Consider the following 20,065-nt stretch of genomic DNA (forward strand, 5'->3'; position numbering starts at 1 on the left):
AAAAGAGAGATGGAGAAAGAGATGTCTTTGTCTCATCTCTTAAACTTGTCCTGGTGAAAGGGCAGCGAGAGGAGAAACAGGGTCAGGAGGTGACTTTCTCTTTCTCCCTGTCTTTCTCTCTTGCCCCCAGCTTGCTTTTCTACTTGATGATGTCATATTGTAATGATCATGCATTCATTTAACTTGTTTGTTGTTAAAGATGTAGTTGTAAAAGGGTTCGTTCTTGTAGCTCAACTAGTCGAGCCACGGTCATGGGTTCAGTTACCAGGGAATGCATGAACCGAAAAGATGGATGCTTTGAATACAATGTATGTTTGGATAAACATCTGCCAAATGTAAACGCAAAAAATAATTACAATTCTGTCATTTACTCTGTCATGTCGTACCAAACTTATGACTTTCTTTTTTTATTTGGAAAACAAAAGATATTTTGAGAAATGTCTCTGTGTTTTTTGTCCATAGAATGGAAGTGAATGTTACCAGCATCCATCAATGTCTTCTTTTATCTTCTGCAGAAGAAAGCAAGCTATAAAGGTACGAAACGAAGCTGTGAAAATGTTAACAGAATTTGCATTTTTGGGTGAACGATCCCTTTAACCCTGTAAAGTCTTTTTTTTTTTTTTTTTTTTATGGAACAGTTTAGATTTTAGATATATTTAAAAAAATCTTTAAAAAAAGTTTGCATTTTGTATCATATTTGATACATCAGGCTTTTATGGCTAATATATAGAGGAGCTCACACTCGAGGAAATTTTTTTTTTTATTCAATATAATTATTAAAGAGATGTACAGATAAACAATCCTCAAATGTCTGTCATATTTGATACTTGCATGTGTGAATAATCAAGTTGCTTCAGTCCAGTAAGAGGTCACCTTGAAATATTACTAACAAACTAACAAGTTCTTTTTACATTTACTTCATAAATCATTAAATTTCCCACAGCAAAAAGACGAGTATAATAATCTAAAAGTGGCCTTTTACTGATTAAAAAAGTAATTGTCAATCATAGGGCAGAAAGCATTGTAGATTGTGTAAACCGGTTTTTCAGTTTCGATCATGTTATATAGACATGCATATATCTATATGTAGGGTTTATAGGGTTAAAGATGAAGTGTTGGTCCAATTTAATATGCAAATTAAGGTAGGTTGATTCTCCCGGAAGTCTAAACACAATGGCGCTATCAAAACTTTGCTTTGTAAACATTGGCTTTAACCATTTGGCTTGAATTTGGGGCGTGAAAGACGGCTTGTCCGAATAATGGCGGACAGGGGAATGGTCTGGATGAAAATATTATCCCTCCTTTTCCATTTTGGTGATGCTTGCGGCACATAAATTACACCCTTCACCTTTTAAGTCCATCTTCTTTTCTGTAATGTGAACATGAGTGGCAGGCAGATGGCGACCAGGTCAGGACAGGTGAGATGGAAAAGACCTGCAGCTCATTGTGTTTTCAGACCGACAGCTTCTCTGGGTATGTTTTGTTTATAGAGCCGAATCATCTGCATAAGAGAGAAAGGATTACAGACAAACAGCACTCAACCGTGACAGGATAAGGAGAAAGGAGGTATCAGACTATTAAGCCACAGATACACACACACACACATACACTGAACTCCAAATATAATCTGACTCTTCTTTATTGCTGTAGTGTCTTTGTCCTTCAAATTTGATCTTTCCTTGTTAAACAGATGCTGTGATGCTTTGATTAACTGGCCGGGGAACGAGAGAGAGGATTCATTCTCAGGTTATTGTATCACTCGCCTTTTCTATATCGTGTTCACAGACAGTCTTTTAGAAGGAGACAAAGAGAGAGAGCGAGAGAGACTGTCCTATCAGGGACGGGGCCAAAGAGAAGGCAAGAGATAATGAGGCGGTGAGGGCGGGGCTTAAGTTTGGGGTGTGGTTGGGTTTAAAGTCCAGGACTGAATAGTCTCATCTTGATGCCCTCTGGTCTCATTCCCTTCTTCCCTCCATCTCTTCTCCTTTCTCCATCCCTCGCTCTCTCGGAACCCCTTTACATATTGACCTGCGGGGAGATCGGAGGGAGATCATGCTGTCTGTACTGGCACTGACGTCCGTGGTGCTCTTGGGCATAGGTAAATACATTTCATCCATCTTGCATTTCATTACTTTGTAACAACAAAGCAAACAAACTTTGAACCAAACTAACCAGAAAACATCTAGAAGTCCTTCACTTTAGCTTCTGTACAACATGACAGTGTTATTGTGTGTTCAGACTCACCTGTGTTTTGTGCACCTGATGCCTACCTGTTCAAGAATGGCCAGGTTTGAGAGATGAGGTAGATCAGAAAGGACCTTAGTCAACCAATCACAGTCAGAATAGAGAGAATCTTTCCTTTTCTTTTTTGTTAGCTCTCAATTTGATGAATTTTAACTTTTTAATACTTTCTAATGTGTAGCCTACCTGAAATACTCACAAAGCTTCTTACTAGAATATCTTAAAAATACAAATATTACGTTTTTATATTATCATATGTGTATTTATTTTCCCTCAATCTTTAAAAATAGATGTAAAAAACTGTGTGTGTGTGTATTCTATATTTAAATATTTTTGTGACTTTTTTTGCATCTAGGAAATCAAGATTTCTAGTTATTTATATAATTAGATATAGCTTGATGAATAATAATATTCATTTGAAAATTAATGTATGTGCCCATCATTTAAAATAATTCTTTAGTGCAACATTGCTGACTTTTCAAACTTCACAGATGGTCTTCAGATTTTATTTTGTGTCTTATTTCGTATTTTCACATTTGAATTTGACATTTCTACCATTGCAGTTTTATTCTTTTTTTTAAAAGATTTGTGTCCCCATGTAGGCTAATATTCCTCGCTCTGTGTTTGTATGTTCCAGCCTCTCAGACCACGGCTATCGTTGTGTACACAAGCTGGGAGAAACATGCTTTGGTGGGCACAGATGTCAGACTCTCCTGCTCTTTCTTCTCCTGGCAGTGGACTTCTCCAGACGTGACCTTCTCATGGCACTACCGTGCAGATGGGGCTAAAGAGGGCATCTCAGTGCGTAGAAACATGCACACACACGCACGCAGAAACTCACTATTTTAACACACTCCTACATTTTTTTTTTTATTCTAGAATTATGTGTATTTGTGGAATTAAATGGATAGATCACCTAAAAATGACATTCATTACATTAACTCCAGATTATAGCATATTGTAGCATGGAACACATAAGGAGACTTTTTCACTTTGATTTTATGTAAAAGAGAAGCTTGGGCATTCTGCTGAACATCTCTTTTTGTGTACCTTGCTAGAGAGAAAATCATTTAGGTTTGAAAGAACATGAGTGAGAATAAACTTGTTCGTTTTTGGGTGAACTATACCATTTAAGATGGTGTCTCTGCACAGAGAAACACACAAAACTAATTTACAAAACATGTTCAAATAAATATATTCACACAAAGACGTATTTGGTACCTTTTAATGGCTTAGGAATTGCACTGATTTCATTTTAATTTTAGTTCATTTATTTGTTAAACGTTGCAATTATTTCTTAATAGTCAGGCATTCTTCAGCAGACAAGGCAACCAAAACATTTTAACCACAACAAATAAAGGACGTTTTCACATAAAATTATGTAACTGGATACCTTAATGTTGGTCTATATTCCAAAATATCTGAAGAAAAACTAAAAAGAAAATTAAAAGGCAATCCATGCTTGAGAGCAGCTACTTTAGTTTTACAAGTTTTTAATAATTAATTTAATATGCAATTTCAGCATGAAGCCAATTATTATTAACATAGTGTGACTGCATGTCACTAAACCTGTTAAAAGGTGTGTGTACTGGTAATGTAACACAAATCTGTATGAAAACATGCTCACCCCTTGGGAATAATATCCATGTGTCCGTGTGGTTTGTAGAGATAATTACCATGCAAATAGAAATATTAGGCCCTTGTGGGTGTAGTTCTGCTTTCCACATTGCACTGCGCTGTGCAATTCTTTGAGTTGGCCGACCAGCTTCATTCATTTGTGGATGCTTTTTCATACTGGTTTAATTTTATTCACTATGCAATGCAACACAGTGGTTTGAATAGCATGACTTAATTTGATTTGTAAATTAGTTTACATTTTACACTGTATAGGCTGTTTTGCTGTTAAGACTCACTGCTTCCGTTTTAAGTTGATATAATCATGTCTGATATAATATTAAATTTTAGGATGAGATATGTGATGATAAAATAAGCTTTCTTTCCTTGTTTAGATTTTCCACTATGCAGGCGGAGCTCCCTACCTGGACACCAAAGGCCCGTTCCGGGACCGCATTGAGTTTGTGGGGAACCCCAGTCGCCGTGACGGTTCTATCCTGATCAAGAATGTCGACTTAGGAGACAATGGAACCTTCACCTGTGACGCCAAGAACCCACCTGACATTGCAGGCCACCCCTCCAGCGTTCGACTGATGGTGTTTGAGACTGGTAACCGATCACTATGAACATTTTTGTATGCATTCACTAAAAAAAAAAAAGGCGATTTAAAGAAATGCCAGCTTTGCAGAGAAACACGCTATACAAGAAAACCATTTGGATTCCTAATTTGCTTTCCCCTCATGCTGCAGTTGCTAAGACTGATTTTTGCCTTCAGGCTCATCTTATTCCAGGGTGGCATACAAAATCTGAGATCTTATGGCAGGAGAGGAAAGTTTACTGCTAATGGAAGAACAAAACAGTAAAGCAGAGACCTGAGTGGCTTCCTTGTGTAGTTGGGCATTTTTAGTTTTTTCAGAGAGTGCAATTTCTGTGAAAAATAGCCATTGTTTGATCCAAATGCCTCACACAGAGCCTAATTCATCAAATAACTGCTTTTTTTTTGCACAGGTGCTTTTGATTTCCCCCCTTGTTCCCCTTTTAAACAATAGGTTTAACTTATGAGCGCGATATTTGTGGGTTAAGCCGGCTTGTTTGGAAAGAGAATATGAGCACCTTTCCAGGTGGACATTGATTGATGTTGTTTGCTGTTATTTTTCAGTAATATAGTTGTGTCTGTAAAAACTAAACGGGTGCATTAAGGGAAGGACAGTGCAACTAATAAATCAGTACTGTAAAAGGCCTTTAATCTGCATACCTAAACTCACTTTATATTCTCTCTTTTTTTCTTAGTTCCAGTCCAGGCTGGTGTGATAACAGGGGCTATTATTGGCGTAGTGTTGGGACTGCTGATCCTTATTGTGGCAATTTACTATTTGATGCGTTTCCTGGTCGCCAGACGAGTGTTCAGCTTGAGCATGAGGTCAGTCTGGGAGCATCTGCTCCCTCAAGCCAAACCCGACCCTCTGCCCGGCCTTGACACACACGCTCCTATTCACACGCACATTCTTACCAAGACACAGCCCAGATCCCCACTAGTCACACACAAAAACACACACGTCATAAGCGACACATCGATGGAACCCCCAACCAAACTAGGGAGTAGTAAGCCAACTAGTCTTGCATAGCCATATGCACAATGCAGAACCACACATTTAGGCAGAAAGAATGACATGCCCAACCACAGTTTGTTTTGTTTTTATGTGCCATTTATCTTTTTTATGAAATAGATTGTGGGAGGTCTGTAGGCATACTTGAGGATGAGACTTTAGGACAACTACTGTAGCAAACATGCAGTTCATTTGAGTTCTCCATCCACCAGATGGCCACATTGTTTATGCAATTTTTGTATTTTTGTTACCCTTAGCAAACATGGCAAGAAAGGCAAAGGAAAAGAAGGATCACAGCAAAAACAGGCAAGTGTTCACATGCTTCCACCCTAAAAACGCACACAAACACACATGCACATACACGCATGCTTGCTAGTTTCTTTCACTTGTGCTTTGTTAAAGACCTCCTGTCCTCCAATGCTCTCCCCCCTTTTTTGTCTGTGGTTAATTGTATTTAAAGTACTTTTTAAAACAAGTCAGGCGATTTTTAGTTAGCAGCTATATAAGCATATGTCAAAACTTGAGAATAATTGCTTCTTTTATGTTTTTGAAAGCAGTCTCTTATGCTCACCAAGGCTGCATTTATTTAAAGTCCCTATAATTGTATCCCTTAAAACTCACCTTTGATCACCAAAATGACAAATATAAACATTTTTTCCTGTGGAAAAACAAAAAAACCTTCATGCCTTGAAATAGCTTGAATGTACCTACACCCTTGCTTCATTTAGTGTATATGCGGAGCCATGAATATGCAAATGAGCCCACCTCCACTCATTTGCTCAGTGATTCACTCTGTCAACTTTACTGTAGTAAACACTGCACAACTCTATCGCTCTTTAAAACGTCGGACTCATAACGGTAATTAATATGATTAGCCTTTTGCTTGACTACGTTATCAAACAGCTAATAATGTGTTGCTAATGTTACATAAACCATGTTCCCGTACGCCATCTCAGAGTCAGACAGCTGCCTTCTAAAAATCAGTGTCCTTAGAAACGCTTTGAACAACTCAGAACGTCAGTGGAGAAAGGCATATAGTTCATCATAACATCGTAATATAATTCACCCGCTATATTGCTAAATGTACCCGATTTTTCATATCAACAGAAAAATATTCCGGGATAACCTGGTTTCTCTTGAGACTCCCCTGCTTCAGAGCGCTCATAGTTAATGATATGCTAAAGCCCGCCCGCACATTGACCTGATTGGTTACAAGGTAGTTTGTGATGTAAGAAACAACAGCAATTTCAAACCGCGTTTTTGAGACTGTCTTTGGTTCACTGCAGAAAATACTCAGCAATGGTGTTGACTTTGCACATGGTTTGTCTCAAAGCATATTAAAAACACCACATAGACATATAAACAATATTCAAAACTTTTTCACCACAGGGGTCTTTAATCAAAAATAGTCAAATATAATACTGTAATATTGTGAAATATTATTACAATTTAAAACAGCGATGGGCAAATTCTGTCCTGCAGAGTTTATCTCCAACCCTGATAAAACTCACCTGCCTGCAGCCAGTGCTGGATAGGAACTGATTACATGTAATCTGGATTACGTAATCAGATTCCAAAAATGAAGTACTTGTAATAAGATTATATTACATTTTTTTTTATTGGATACATTATTACATTTTATTCTCACAATGGCAGTAAATTATTCATAATTCATTAATTCTCCCTACTACAAGCAGATGAACAAATAAAAAAAATATATTTTTTTTTAATTAAGTGTTTTATTTTGATGGTTTTTATTATAAAGTGATTTGTTCTAATTTTACATTTTTATGATTTAATTAATGGCTTTTAATTAAACTCATGAACCCCAGTCTGGGAAACCCTGAAGTAATGTAATATTTAATGCACTTTATGTTGTTGATAACAAAGAATGGAATATATATTTATCTCTTTGTATTTTTTTTTTATCAGTTTTAACAAGATTATCCTATTCAAATCAATGTGATAAACGAGTCAGGTCAAAGGTAATCTAAAAGTAATCAATAAGTAGTCCGATTTTGTTACCATAAATGTGTAATGTAAATTTTTTTTTACTAACTACAACTAACAAATCTACCCAGCACTGCAAGTAGCCTTTTAGTAATCCTGAAGACATTCGCTGCATCCGAAATCAAATGCTTCCTTACTATATAGTGTGCAAAAAACCAACCGTGTAGGATGTCCGAACACATAGTATTCGAAAAACAGTAGGCGAAAAGTACCCGGGTGACCCAGTGCTTCCGCACAGATTTTATGGTGTGCGTACAATGGACACTTTACTATCCCATGAGGCCACGGGAGAGGATTTATGAGTGGCAGTGATGTGACGCAACTGACGCTGGTAGGTCATGTGACATAAACAGCATGGCGGATGTAGTACATCCGAATTTCATTCATGCTACCCATATTCATAGAGCATATTGTTTTTAACAGTCGTTAAGTAATTTCAAATTCAAATGTAGTACCTACTCTGACAGGATGCGATTTCGGATGCAGCGACTGATTTAGCTGGTTCAGGTGGTCAGATTAGGGTTGGAGCTAAACACCTCTACAACTGAGTTTCCCCATCAATAATTTAAAGAACTATATATTTTTTATTTATTCCTGTGATGGCAAAGCTGAATTTTTAACAGCCAATATTCCAGTCTTCAGTGTCACACAATTCAATTGTGATCATATTTCACAATATTACTGTTTTACTATATTTTTGATCAAATAAATGCAGCCTTGGTTGAGCGTAAGAGACTTGTTTCAAAAATATAAATAATGTAAATAAAATATAAAATAAAGGTTTGACCAGTAATGTACTGTATGTGTGTGTGTATATATAGGCTTAACGAAGGCAAATAATTAAATAATGATTCTTATTATTAATAAATGTAATAATAAAAAGAAGCACTATAGAGAAAGGTCAGGTAAAGCCACATCTACCTCAGTGTTTGTGCTCCTGTCTGCATGCCAGCTTATGAAGCCTCATTCGCAATGCATGTAAACATATTTGTAATACAGTACATGCCTAGACTAGAGTGGCTGTTCCTCATCAAAAATAGAAGCAGGGGACATTTGGGATATAGCAATGGTGTCAGAACTACATGTTTTGAAGGATACAGGCACACAGGCTTGTTTGTTGCCATCACGTACTGTAGACTGCAGTTGCGCGTTCAAGGCCTGTAATAAGCCACGTGGAGAATTATATATTAGGCTACGCTATAACAGTATAATTTGTGGGCCAGATTTAAGAATACTTTCGGCTCTTCTCTATAATCATGTGGACTTCGAGGCCACCACAGTGTCATTGAGCTGGCAGTCAAATGGAGCTCATACATCTTTTACTGTGCTAACATGCCATTCATTTACATACCACCTTACTTTTCTGTCTCTCTCTGGGTTTATTTTCTTCTATGCACTTTTCCACGCCATTATCCTTCATATCACAGAATCATATTTTTCTCCTCTAGCAGTCTCGCCCCCTCTGTTTTCCGCTGGCATCCGTTCTCTCCGCAGGTGAACAGTAAAATGCTGTCAGACTGAATCATGTATGCGCTTTAATCATGTATTACATCATGACAAACACCATCACGTACAATCAAGACACTTCTTTCCTTGCACACATCTCATCTCTTACAGGATCAAACTAGCAGATTTCCAGTCTTGTATTGTTCATGTTCTTTCTCTTTTTATTGCCTTTCTTCTTTCTTTCCGTCAGTATACATTCCTCTGTTTGTACTCCTCTGTATGAGTCTCCTGTCAGCTTCTCTCTTTCTCTTTCATTTCTTTATTTTCTTGGTTCTGTCAGTGTAAACCCAGTCCACCCTCCAATATCTATTCAACTGAATGCAGGTTGATAAAATGCTGCAGACTAGAACTAAGATCTCAGGACTTTAAAATTCCATTGTGGAAAAACTTGCTGGATAGTTGTATATGTTTAAAGAGAATTTGTATTATAAAAGCAGCAAGTTCAAATGTATTTATAGATTTGACATCACAAAGAACTTTAAAGGAATATTTTTGATAAATTCTGTGATTTAAATTAGAGCTTAACTTGTTTATATTCTGGAACATTAATTTTAAAGGTGGAGTGTATAATTTCTGCACTACTAGTAGCATCAAACGGAACTAGAAAAAAATTATAACATTGTCTTTCCAAAAGCCACTATCACCCTTTCATTGTTTTGACAAACAGGACTCAGAGCGTAGTGTTGCTCTATTCAGGAAGTCCACTTACTGTACAACTTTTTACTTGGGGGAAAAATGATTCACTTCACCTTTTAATTGAGTTACATGTGCAGCATCATTTCTAGTTTCTGACAGACATACAGTGAATCTTCTTTGTGGAAAGACTAAAGATAATCAAACATGTTTCAGCATCCCGAGGGTGAAGGGGTCAAAGGTCAGCTGTATGAGTTCTTTTATTTAGGTGCTGTGATGTCACGCTGTCACTCCCTAACTGGCCACTTCCTGTTTTGTCCTCCATTTCCAGAAACCGAAAGTTCCCCTGGTGTTCATCTCCTTCTAACCACTTGTTTAGCATTTCACTCTCTCTTTTCTTCTTCTACTTCTCTTCTGTAATGAAACTACCTCCCTTATTCTGGTTCCTCATATCCGATAAACTCATCTGACCATTCCCACCTAACCCACAAGCCCTTCTTTTTCCTTTCTCTCTTTGCTTTTTGCTTTCTTTCTATACCTCTATTTCTCTCTCTCTTTCTCTCTCTCTTTCCTCCCGTAGAGACTCACTCCTCCCCTCTCCACACTCCCTCTCTTTTCCAGGCTTCAGCTGTGATGGATCCGGCCAAGCTGAAGGCAGCAGCATCAGAGAAGAAGAAACAGGAGTCTCGAAGGGAGAAGAAATAGGGATTGTGGAGCAGAGAGCTAGAGCCCCTGAGTGGGGCTGCCTCGACCCAGACTCAAGCCCAGGGAGAGGCAGCAGAGTTGGGCAGGCAGGACAGGGTTCTTATGACCATTGAGCTAGAGCTCACTAAACAGGAGAGAGAGAAAGGGCAAACTAAAACAAGTCCCGCAGCGCTCTTTTCTCAACTCGCTCACAAAATCGCTCTCAAGTAAGAGAGACGGGTGTGAAAAGAGGGGGTGGTGGAGAGTTTTGGAGGTGAGGAGTGAAAGATGAATCCTTAAAAACAGGAGGACAGGAGAGGGGTGAAGTTTTTCTCATTATAATCCCAAACAAAAAACACATTTAAAAAACAAAACAAAATCTGTGTCCAATCTAGGTGCAACACAATCAAGTGACAAGTTAAACACAGTTTTGTTGGAGAAAACCAACATTAAAATCGAATTGGTCAAAAATCAGGCTTCGCATGCAGTGAGGTTCAAAAATCTGAAAAGCTTCTAGTTTTTCTACTTTACTAAATGATTATATTATCGGCATAACTTAAGAGTGAAGAGGTGATTAAAAAGTCAATTTCAGATTCTCTAAGTATTTGCTTTGTTTGGACAAAAAATGTCTTGCGCAGCTGTGACAAGATATTTAAAAATTGTAATATGTAATTATTATATATTATAATTTAGATATAATTTAGGTTGCTGGGATTCTGTTACATTAATCTGGATTATTCGGTTCACATTATTATTATTATTATCTCGTTGGTCCAAAATCACACTATGCATGCAGTGAGGTTATGGTCAGTATAACAATAAGTGAAAATGTTTTAGTATTTAGTAACTCACAAGTTTATGCAAAACCTGATGTTCTCCAGCATTATTTGAGATGATCCAAAGAGCATCTTGATATTTCTTACTCGGTAAACTAGAAATAAATTAGATTTTGAGTCCTAGATTTTCAGTGTGGACTTTTGAACCCCACTCTTGATCTTTTAAATCTGTTCAATGAAAATGTGCTCCGTTTGTGTTTCCAGGGAGTACAGACAAATTACTTGCCGCCCAAAAGTTGTTGCATTGCACCTGGTTAGGACACAGTCTTAAAAATAACATCACTTCAACAACATCACACATTCACAACAAAAACCCAGAGCTGAGAGCCGCCCTTTGCACACACACACTGACGGATGTGTTTTTGAGAGCTGTAATGGTGGCAGAATGGTGAAGATTTCCACTTGTTAAGTGACAGACCGCTCAGCCATCTCTCTTTCTCTCTCTCTCTCTCTCTCTCTCTCTCTACACACATGCAGTCTTATACAAGAGCACAATCACAATCCTCGCCTCACACTTTGTATTCTTGCTGAACAGTTATTTTGGAAACTTTAATTTTAACTGTATTTTCTCTTGTTCCCTCCCTCTCTTTCTGTTTTTCTCTGTTTTACTGCCTGTCGCTCTGTTTTTGTCTGTCTTTGGTCTTTCTATCCTCTAATCTCTCTTCCGTATAGCATTTCTGACACTTTTTTTTTGTTTTTTTTTACTTTTCCATCTATAAATTCACCTCTCTCATCATCTGATATACTGGTGCTATTACATCACTTCCTGTAGGCCGGCCCCCTAAAGTAGCCTCCCTCCCCGCCCTTCATTTACTGAGAGCTAAATATAGCACTTTTATTTATTTTTTAGTCATAGAATCACACACATGCACTTTCTCACAATTAAAATTTCATTTCAGTCAAATAAAATTTGTCCATACTTTCTGAAACGCACGTTAACACTCATGGCGTCATCTCATGTATCCCATCGTACAATTTTAAGTGCCTTCCCAAAAAGTTTTTGACGTAGTTTACAGCAATTCGAATTTGACTTAGAGTTGTACTGTGTTTTTACTCCGACCGCAGTGACTGAAATACCCAAAATGACGTCGATACTGTTGGCAGAGACACTCAAAACACACACTGTGAGACTTATTGATACTCTAAGCCAGATTCTCACGTCTGTCTGCATAAGCTGTTGTCTGACATACAGCTGATTTATTTTAACACTCACTTGTAACTGGAGAACTATCTCTGTATCCCTTCTGTCCCTTTTTTAAACGACTGCCCGATGAGGGCCGGCTCTTATGGTGGCACTTACCAGTCATCACCCATCCCAAGTCCTGGATTTACTTCACCTCTCTCTCATCCTCCTATAACTATCCCAAACACTCATCCACCACCTCCACTTCTCATTCCCTGTTTCTGCTGGTAAGAAAACCCCAGCACTCTCTCCTGCCCCCTGCTGCCCACATGAGAACATTCATTTATCATTCGGCCATATCATTGCAAAGACTTCAATGCAAAAAAAAAAAAAAAAAGTTACTTTAGCTAGCTCTCTGCTGACCATGATAGATGTGTGTATGTTTGTAGTCTGATGACATGTCTGTAACCTGTCAACATGTTAGGGGAACATAAAACCAACATTGTAGCAATATTTGTCATGTCATCGTCAGTAATGACAAGCTGTGCAGCAGCACCCTGGGACTGTTTGTGTGTTGGAAGCAGAAATGTAATAGTTTAATGATGTTTAATAATATTTCTGCACTTTCATTTGACTGACATGGCAGAATTCATGTGGTTGTTTCTTCATAAAAATGTTTACCATCATAGTGTTGGCATGCTAAGGTCACAGGAAATGATGCATTAAGGACAGAAAGGTTTTTGAGAGTGATATAAATGATTAAATACTGAGATGAGGACTTGGACTGAATTCATATTCAGGTAAAAAGTCAAGCCAAAGTCCAATAAACATCTCAATCTCACAGGATGTGTTTTTCTCTTCAAGTCTTCGTGCATGTCAGCCTCGAGCCAGATAGGGGCTCTCATCGGGAATGCTGGGAAAAGTTGTAGAATTGCGAAGGCTTTTGGGAAATGTTTGTTAACCTACAGACAGATGCTTTTTATGCATCTCAGAGTAAATGTCGAGCAGCCACATGGTACCTGCCATTAAACTGTTTAAATATCGGGGAATTCCCATGTTGTATGTATTGGTACAGGTCTATTTAACCGTTCTCTCTCCAAACTCCATTTAAAACGTCTAATTATTTTTTACTTTTATTTTGACTTTAACCAAGCTAACTTTGATTTTCTGTAAAATGTCTTGTAAAAAGAAAAATGTCAAATTCAAATAATTTCAGAAAAACATCAATAAAAAAAATCAGATCCCTTGTGTGTGTGATTTGATAGAATGGTCTAAATAACCATCAGTGGGACGCAGATGAGTGAATAACTCGATTAAGGATTGTTTAGAAAAGAGAAATGTAATTTTGGAGATATATACAGTAAATGTCACAAACCGATAAATAACGACAGTATTATGTGTATTGTAATTTCACCCAGTAACCGTTACAACATGTTCCTGGATGTTCCATGAATGGATTCCTGAATTTCTTTATTTATTTTTTGTAACGAGAAAAGCATGTGGCAACAAGGTTGCACACCAATATCTTATAGAAGCTATATAATCTAATTCTATAATTTGAATTATCAAAACATTATATTAATGTGCAACCCTGTTGCCACATGATTTTCTTGATACAGAATATACATTACAATCAATTGCATATGAATTTAAGATAACCTCATCTTTTTTTAACATCCTTTGCGGGTGCTTAAAGTCTATTGGGAAGGTCGTACTGTGTTCATATGTGGTTGAGGTTTGATATCTCCAGAACCAGCCCTGTTTACCTGTAGTAGCCTGGGGCCAGTTGCATAAACTTAGCCAATGTTAAGACTTGTGTCTTTAATTACTCACCCTCATGTCGTTCCAAAGCTGTGAGACTTAATGAAGATCTTTTTTGATGAAATCTGAGAGCTTTCTGTCCCTCCATTTACAGCTAAGCAACTACTAATTGAATGCTTCAAAAAGTTCATGAAGATATCGTAAAACTAATTAAAATGAATGGAGCGATTTAGTCAAAAAAAATCTGAAAAGACATGGGCTGCGTAACGATAACGTTGTTTCTTAACGCGCTACGAAGATTCTTAAGGTCTAACTTAACTAAAGGAAAACCATTTCTAGGCATGTTCCCCGAACCATACTGTAGGAAGCTGATTACGATATACCTTCTTACGTGCGACGTTACCGGGTGCTGTCCGTGGTGATGGTGCTGAATTGGTTGATATCGATGGCTCGGGAATCATATTCTAGTGCAGGGGCTGCTTCACTCCATTATGTGAGAAAGCGGTGTTCTTTATAAAAGCAGCACTTCAGAAATAGTTGAAATTGCACTTATTAGGACTCATGGGATATTCTAAAAGATAATCCAAACTATAATAGCTTATACTACATATTTTAAAATTGCATCATATATTGCTGCCACAATAATCATTTAACATTTTTACGTGCTTTCTTCTCTTTCCCATTTTTTTGTTCGCTGAGGTGGAGCTGCGATGAAATATTGTTCTTGTAAATATTTTCCAGCATTTCAGTCATAAAAGTGTAGCTACATCTTACGTACTGTGATCAAAAAGGATTTAAACAGTGAATTTCGAATCTCTTCTTGTAAACGCAGAGATGTGGATTCAGAGGACAATTAAATTACCACACGACCTGTTTGTCAAAAAACAGTAGGTAATTTGGCCAGGGATTTTTACACGGGTTGGGTGAGAAAAAAACACTGGCATTATGGATTCGGACAGCAATAAAATCACCGACTTACCCCGTAAATGTTTAAAATACCGTACGAGCCCATGAGAAACAATTAGCGTCTGATTAGGCTTTAACTAACAGTAGGCTATGCTCTCACTGGCCTTTGAAAGCGCTCCGCAGAGCTGCGCCTTTTTTAAGAACAACTATTCGCTGTGTCGCTGCCATAGTTTGAGCAAACTCCCCACCACAATCATTCCCTTTAAATAGACTATTAAGCCTTTAATGGTTTGCCAGCTGATGTACCTTTGGATAATATAATAAAAAATCTAACAACAATCAGTGTAATGACCATTTTATTCTTTGCATGAAAACATTTGCCTAATTGAACACTGTCTGGGTGTATTAAAACTTCAGAATTATATTCGTATAGACCTGCAACAGTGATAAGCTAAAGCTAAGAATGGTCCAGACCAACCTTCCGAACATATGACTTACAGAAGGTATACTTAACTAAGAACAATTCGGGAAACACGTATTAATGATAAGGTACAGCTTAAGGTGTAACTTAAGAACATAGCGTTAAGAAGGTTTCGGGAAACCCAGCCATGATCATTTTATATGATGAACAGATTTAATTTAGGCTTTTATTCACTAAACAGAAGCTTAACCGAACCTGCTTGATGCGCGAGAACAAACCTCTTGCAGAAGCTCAAACGTGCTGTGTAAAACGAGAATGAAATTCATTGGGACTAAACCGCTCAATTCATATGAATTGGCTTTATTATCTCTTTATGAACTTTTTGAAGTGTCAAAGTGATAGTTGTGTAGCTGTCAGTGGAGGGACATTAATCGGGATTAATCGCATCCAAAATAAAAGTTTGTGTTTTTACATAATATATGTTTGTGTACGGTGTATAATTAATTTGTATATATAAATACTTACACACACACATGCATGTATATATTTAAGAAATATTGGCATGTATATACTGTATATATGTTTATATATAATTTATATTATAGATATAAATATTTTATATATAAATAACAAATTGTTCATAAATATATGCATGCATGTGTGTAATTATATATATATATATATACAAAATAATTATACCCAGTACACACACATATATGTAAACACAAACTTTTATTTTGGATGCGATTAATTGCGAATAATCATTTCACAGCCCCATCTCAGATTTCATCAAAAAGATCTTCATTTGTGTTCTGAAGATTTACATTTAATCATTTAGCAGATGCTTTTATTCAATGTGACTTACAAATGAGGAGAGAAAGCAATCAAACTAAAAATAGGACAACAATATGCAAGTGCCGTGACCATCCCCCAGTTAGTCCAGCACAGTACATGTAGCAAGGTTGTTGTTTTTGTTTTTTGTTTTTAAAATGGATATAGAATAGTAAGTTTTAGTATTAATGGGTCAAGTGTTGCTGAAAAGATGCGTTTCTTGAAAATGGCTAAAGACTTTAGGCAGTCATTCTACCAGCAGGGAACAGGTGAGAGTCCGTAAAAGTGATTTTGTGCCTCTTTGAGATGGAACCACAAGGCACTGTTCACTTGCAGAATGCAAGCTTCTGGATGGCACATAGGTCTTGAGTAATGAGTTTAGGCATAGGGGTGTCGAGCCTTGAATTTTATGCGAGCAGCAATTGGCAACCAGTGCAATTGGCAATCCAGTCATGGATGGAGTAACGGTTGATGAACCTAGCTGAATGGAGAAGTTGTGGTGTAGTGTTGGGTTGGCAGGGACCACAAGCAGCTCTGTCTTCGCAAGGTTTAGTTGAAGTCTGTCCTTCATCCAGCAAGAAATGTCTGTCAGGCATGCTGAGATGCGAGCTGCTACCTGCGGATTCTGAGATGGATGGAATGAGAGGTAGAGTTGTGTGTCATCAGCATTGCAGTGATACGAAAAAACATGTTTCTGAATGACAGATCCTAGTGGTGACATGTAGATGGAGAAGAGAAGTGGTCCAAGCACTGAGCCCTGAGGCACACCAGTAGCTAGATGTTGCAACTTAGACACCTAACCTCTCCACAACACCCTGAAGAACCTACCTGAGAGGTAAGACTTGGACCATTGGAGTGCGGTTCCTGAGATGCCCTTTGTCTTGAGGGTTGAAAGAAGGATCTGGTGGTTAACAGTGTTAACAGCAGCAGACCCAGCAGGATGAGTACTGAGGATTTGGAAGCTGCTCTTGCCAGTCTCGGAGCTTCAATAACCGGGAGCAGGGCAGTCTCAGTAGAGTGGCCACATTTGAAACCAGACTGGTTGTTGTCCAGGAGGTTGTTCTGTGCAAGAAAGGTAGAGACTTGGTTGAAAATGACTCGTTCAAGTGTTTTAGCAATGAATGGAAAAAGGGATACCGGTCTGTAATTTTCTAGATGTGCCGGATTTAGAGTGGGTTTCTTAAGCAGTGGGGTTACCCGAGCCTGCTTAAATGTTGTGGGAAAGGTACCAGTATGAAGAGTGGTGTTAATGATGTGAATGTATTTGGGTACAACTGAGGAAGAAATGGTTTGAAGGAGATGAGTGGGGATAGGATCAAGTGGACAGGTAGAAGGGTGATTGGAAAGGATGGGTTTGGAGACTTCTCCCTCCGAGAGCTGAGAGAAGGATGTGTGTGTTAGCTGTTAAGATGTCTGTGTCAAATTGTGGTGTGGAAAATTGGCCGCTGATGGTGGTTGTTTTATTAATGAAGAATGTGGCAAAGTTGTCAGCTATTAGGGTTGATGAAGGAGGAGGAGGGTTAAGAAGAGAGAAGGTTTTGAAAAGCATGCGAGAGTCAGCAGAATTGTTTATTTTGTTGTGGTAGTAAGTAATTTTAGCTGTAGAGACATTAGCAGAGGAGGGATTGATTCAAACCAAGGTGAGTGTTGTCTTTCGATTTGCACCACTTCCTCTCTGCAGCCCTGAGTTTAGAAAGATTATCGCGGAAAACATCAGATGAACGAAAGTCTTACGGGTTTGTAACGACATGAGGGTGAGTAATTAATGACATTTTTTTCATTTTTGGGTGAATATCACTTTAAGTACTAGTTTGGCCAACTAGCAATCAGATCCAAGAGGTAATCAGTCTTACTTTTTCGATTCTTACAATTCTGATACTCTTCAGATTACTTTTCCCTCTACCTTTTTATGTAACTGACTTAAAAAAGTTAGATGATTAACTTTTAAGACTAGTCTTGTCGGCCACAGTGGTGTTAAAGCTACAATATGTCCTTTTTTCTCGTCGCTATAGGGGTCGCTAACCTCTTACAACAACAAAGGCGTAGATTGATGACACAGTGAGTAAGCGGAATCATGGAACTTGCTGTCATGCTGATGGATCTAATAATGTTTATGGATGAGTGAAAACATTCATGTTTTTTAACATGACTGTGGTATGAAGCAGGTTGCGATTCACTGTAAAAAATTTGCTGTAGTTATGCAGCTGTTTGCCAGTAACTTACTGTAGATTTAAATTGATGTTATTTTCTGGCAACAGTTTGTTCAAAGTTAAATGAACATTAAACATTAACAAGTCTTTGTCTTTACAGAATAAAATGATAAAATAACAATCTAATGCAAAGCATTCTGGGAACCAGAAATCTTCATCAACCTTTTTCTGTTTTTTTTTCCTTCAGATTTTGGTTCCCAGAATGCTTTGCATGAGGCTGTTATTTTAGTTTTATTCTGTAAAGATAAAGACTTGTTAATGTTTAATGTTCATTTAATTTTGAACAAATTGTTGCCAGTAAATAACATCAATTTAAATCTACAGTAAGTTACTGGCAAGTAGCTGCCAGTAATACTGTAATTTCTACAGATTTTTCTAACAGTGTTGCTAATGAGAGACAGATATCAGCGCCACATATCCTATGGATATAAAAGAATGAGGACATATTCTACTGAACTACCCGCAAGTGCTGAATTACTACTCACACAGGTCAGTTTATTTGACGAATTAAACTTGTGAGGTAACGCAGCGTTGTTTCACTTGGTCTGACGTTACACTATCATACTAAACAGCATTTGAGTATGTTGAAAGTTATAATGTTATTCTATGTGTTAGTTTGTTGGCTATACTATGAGACTAGCAGTAAGCTAGATCAACATTTGAATAACATACTGATCATATTCTAACATTCATCATGTTGAGCTATATAACATTGATTTGTTTTATTTACATTTGCTCACCTGTCTAAAGTACATGCAAGAGCGGCGTCCCTGTCAAGTCGTGAAGCTCTGTCAAGTCGAAGTTTCCCGCGAAGCTCTCAGCATCTTGAAAACGCCACGCCGATATTGATCCTCGTTTTAGTTCTCCTTTTGTCCCTAAGTCTGCTTGCCATGATCCATAATGTTTGAACGAAACAACAACAACAGCGTGCCGCTAAGCATTACGCAGTTGTCCACATCTGTCGCCGTGATTTCTATGGCAGTACAAGCGAAAACCAGGGATAACATGGATATTACATCATTGACAGGCGACAAGTGACAAGGGACGGGCACTATTTAAAATTGTGAATTTCTCTGAATTGACAAATTCTTGGAAACATTTAGGATAATTTAAGTACACAATTGAAAGAAATATAACACTGTGCAAGTGGTTTTGGGATATTTTAATACAAAATTCTTACATATTGTACCTTTAACATCCATCTCTATGTCAAGTGTTCAAGAGAAGAAATACAGTAAACTACATCATCAACTACATAATAATATGTAACACTATAACCAGAGCACAGGACACATTTTAAACCATATACCGTCAGCCTGAGAAAAAAAGTAAAATATGTCCTCCACAGAGACAATAAATAGTGCAGCACGTGAAGTTCATGTGATTTATCACAGATTTTTACGTCAGCCGAGTATCGCTCTCGGGCACAGCAGGGTCAGGAGAGCAGCTGCTCTCTCCAGTCCTGTTCTTAATGGATCTGGCAGAGACATTGACGGCAGTTGTAGTTCCCACAGTCTCAAGGCTTGATTTAGTTGGAAAAAAAAAAAATCCTCAAGCCACATCAAAACCAACAGATCATGATAATGGAGAATTCAACCTGTCTTGCTTCTTCTGCCCTGCTAACAAGCATAAAATAAATAGTGATAATATAAGTGTGTCAGACAGAAAGAAGAGGAAATTGG

At 37.7% G+C, this 20,065-nt stretch overlaps 1 protein-coding gene across 5 annotated transcripts; it reads left to right on the forward strand.

Moving 5' to 3' along the window:
- On the forward strand, positions 1 to 13,498 carry mpz (myelin protein zero). Of its 5 annotated transcripts, none has more exons than XM_084410152.1 (9): positions 1 to 89; positions 463 to 534; positions 1,491 to 1,566; positions 1,691 to 2,098; positions 2,879 to 3,042; positions 4,251 to 4,464; positions 5,146 to 5,275; positions 5,720 to 5,768; positions 9,943 to 13,498. In XM_084410152.1, exons 4-9 carry the CDS (start codon positions 2,053 to 2,055, stop codon positions 9,976 to 9,978), a joined length of 639 nt encoding a protein of 212 aa, XP_084266278.1. In that variant the 5' UTR covers positions 1 to 89; positions 463 to 534; positions 1,491 to 1,566; positions 1,691 to 2,052; the 3' UTR covers positions 9,979 to 13,498. The 5 variants fall into 5 exon arrangements, with proteins under 5 accessions (XP_084266278.1, XP_084266277.1, XP_084266280.1 ...); XM_084410151.1 differs by having other exon boundaries at positions 26 to 81; positions 10,233 to 13,498; XM_084410154.1 differs by having other exon boundaries at positions 54 to 89; positions 11,804 to 13,498.
- Positions 13,499 to 20,065: the final 6,567 nt, after the last annotated feature.

This window comes from Rutilus rutilus (assembly GCF_951802725.1).
Source record: "Rutilus rutilus genome assembly, chromosome: 6".
Taxonomy (NCBI): Eukaryota; Metazoa; Chordata; class Actinopteri; order Cypriniformes; family Leuciscidae; genus Rutilus; species Rutilus rutilus.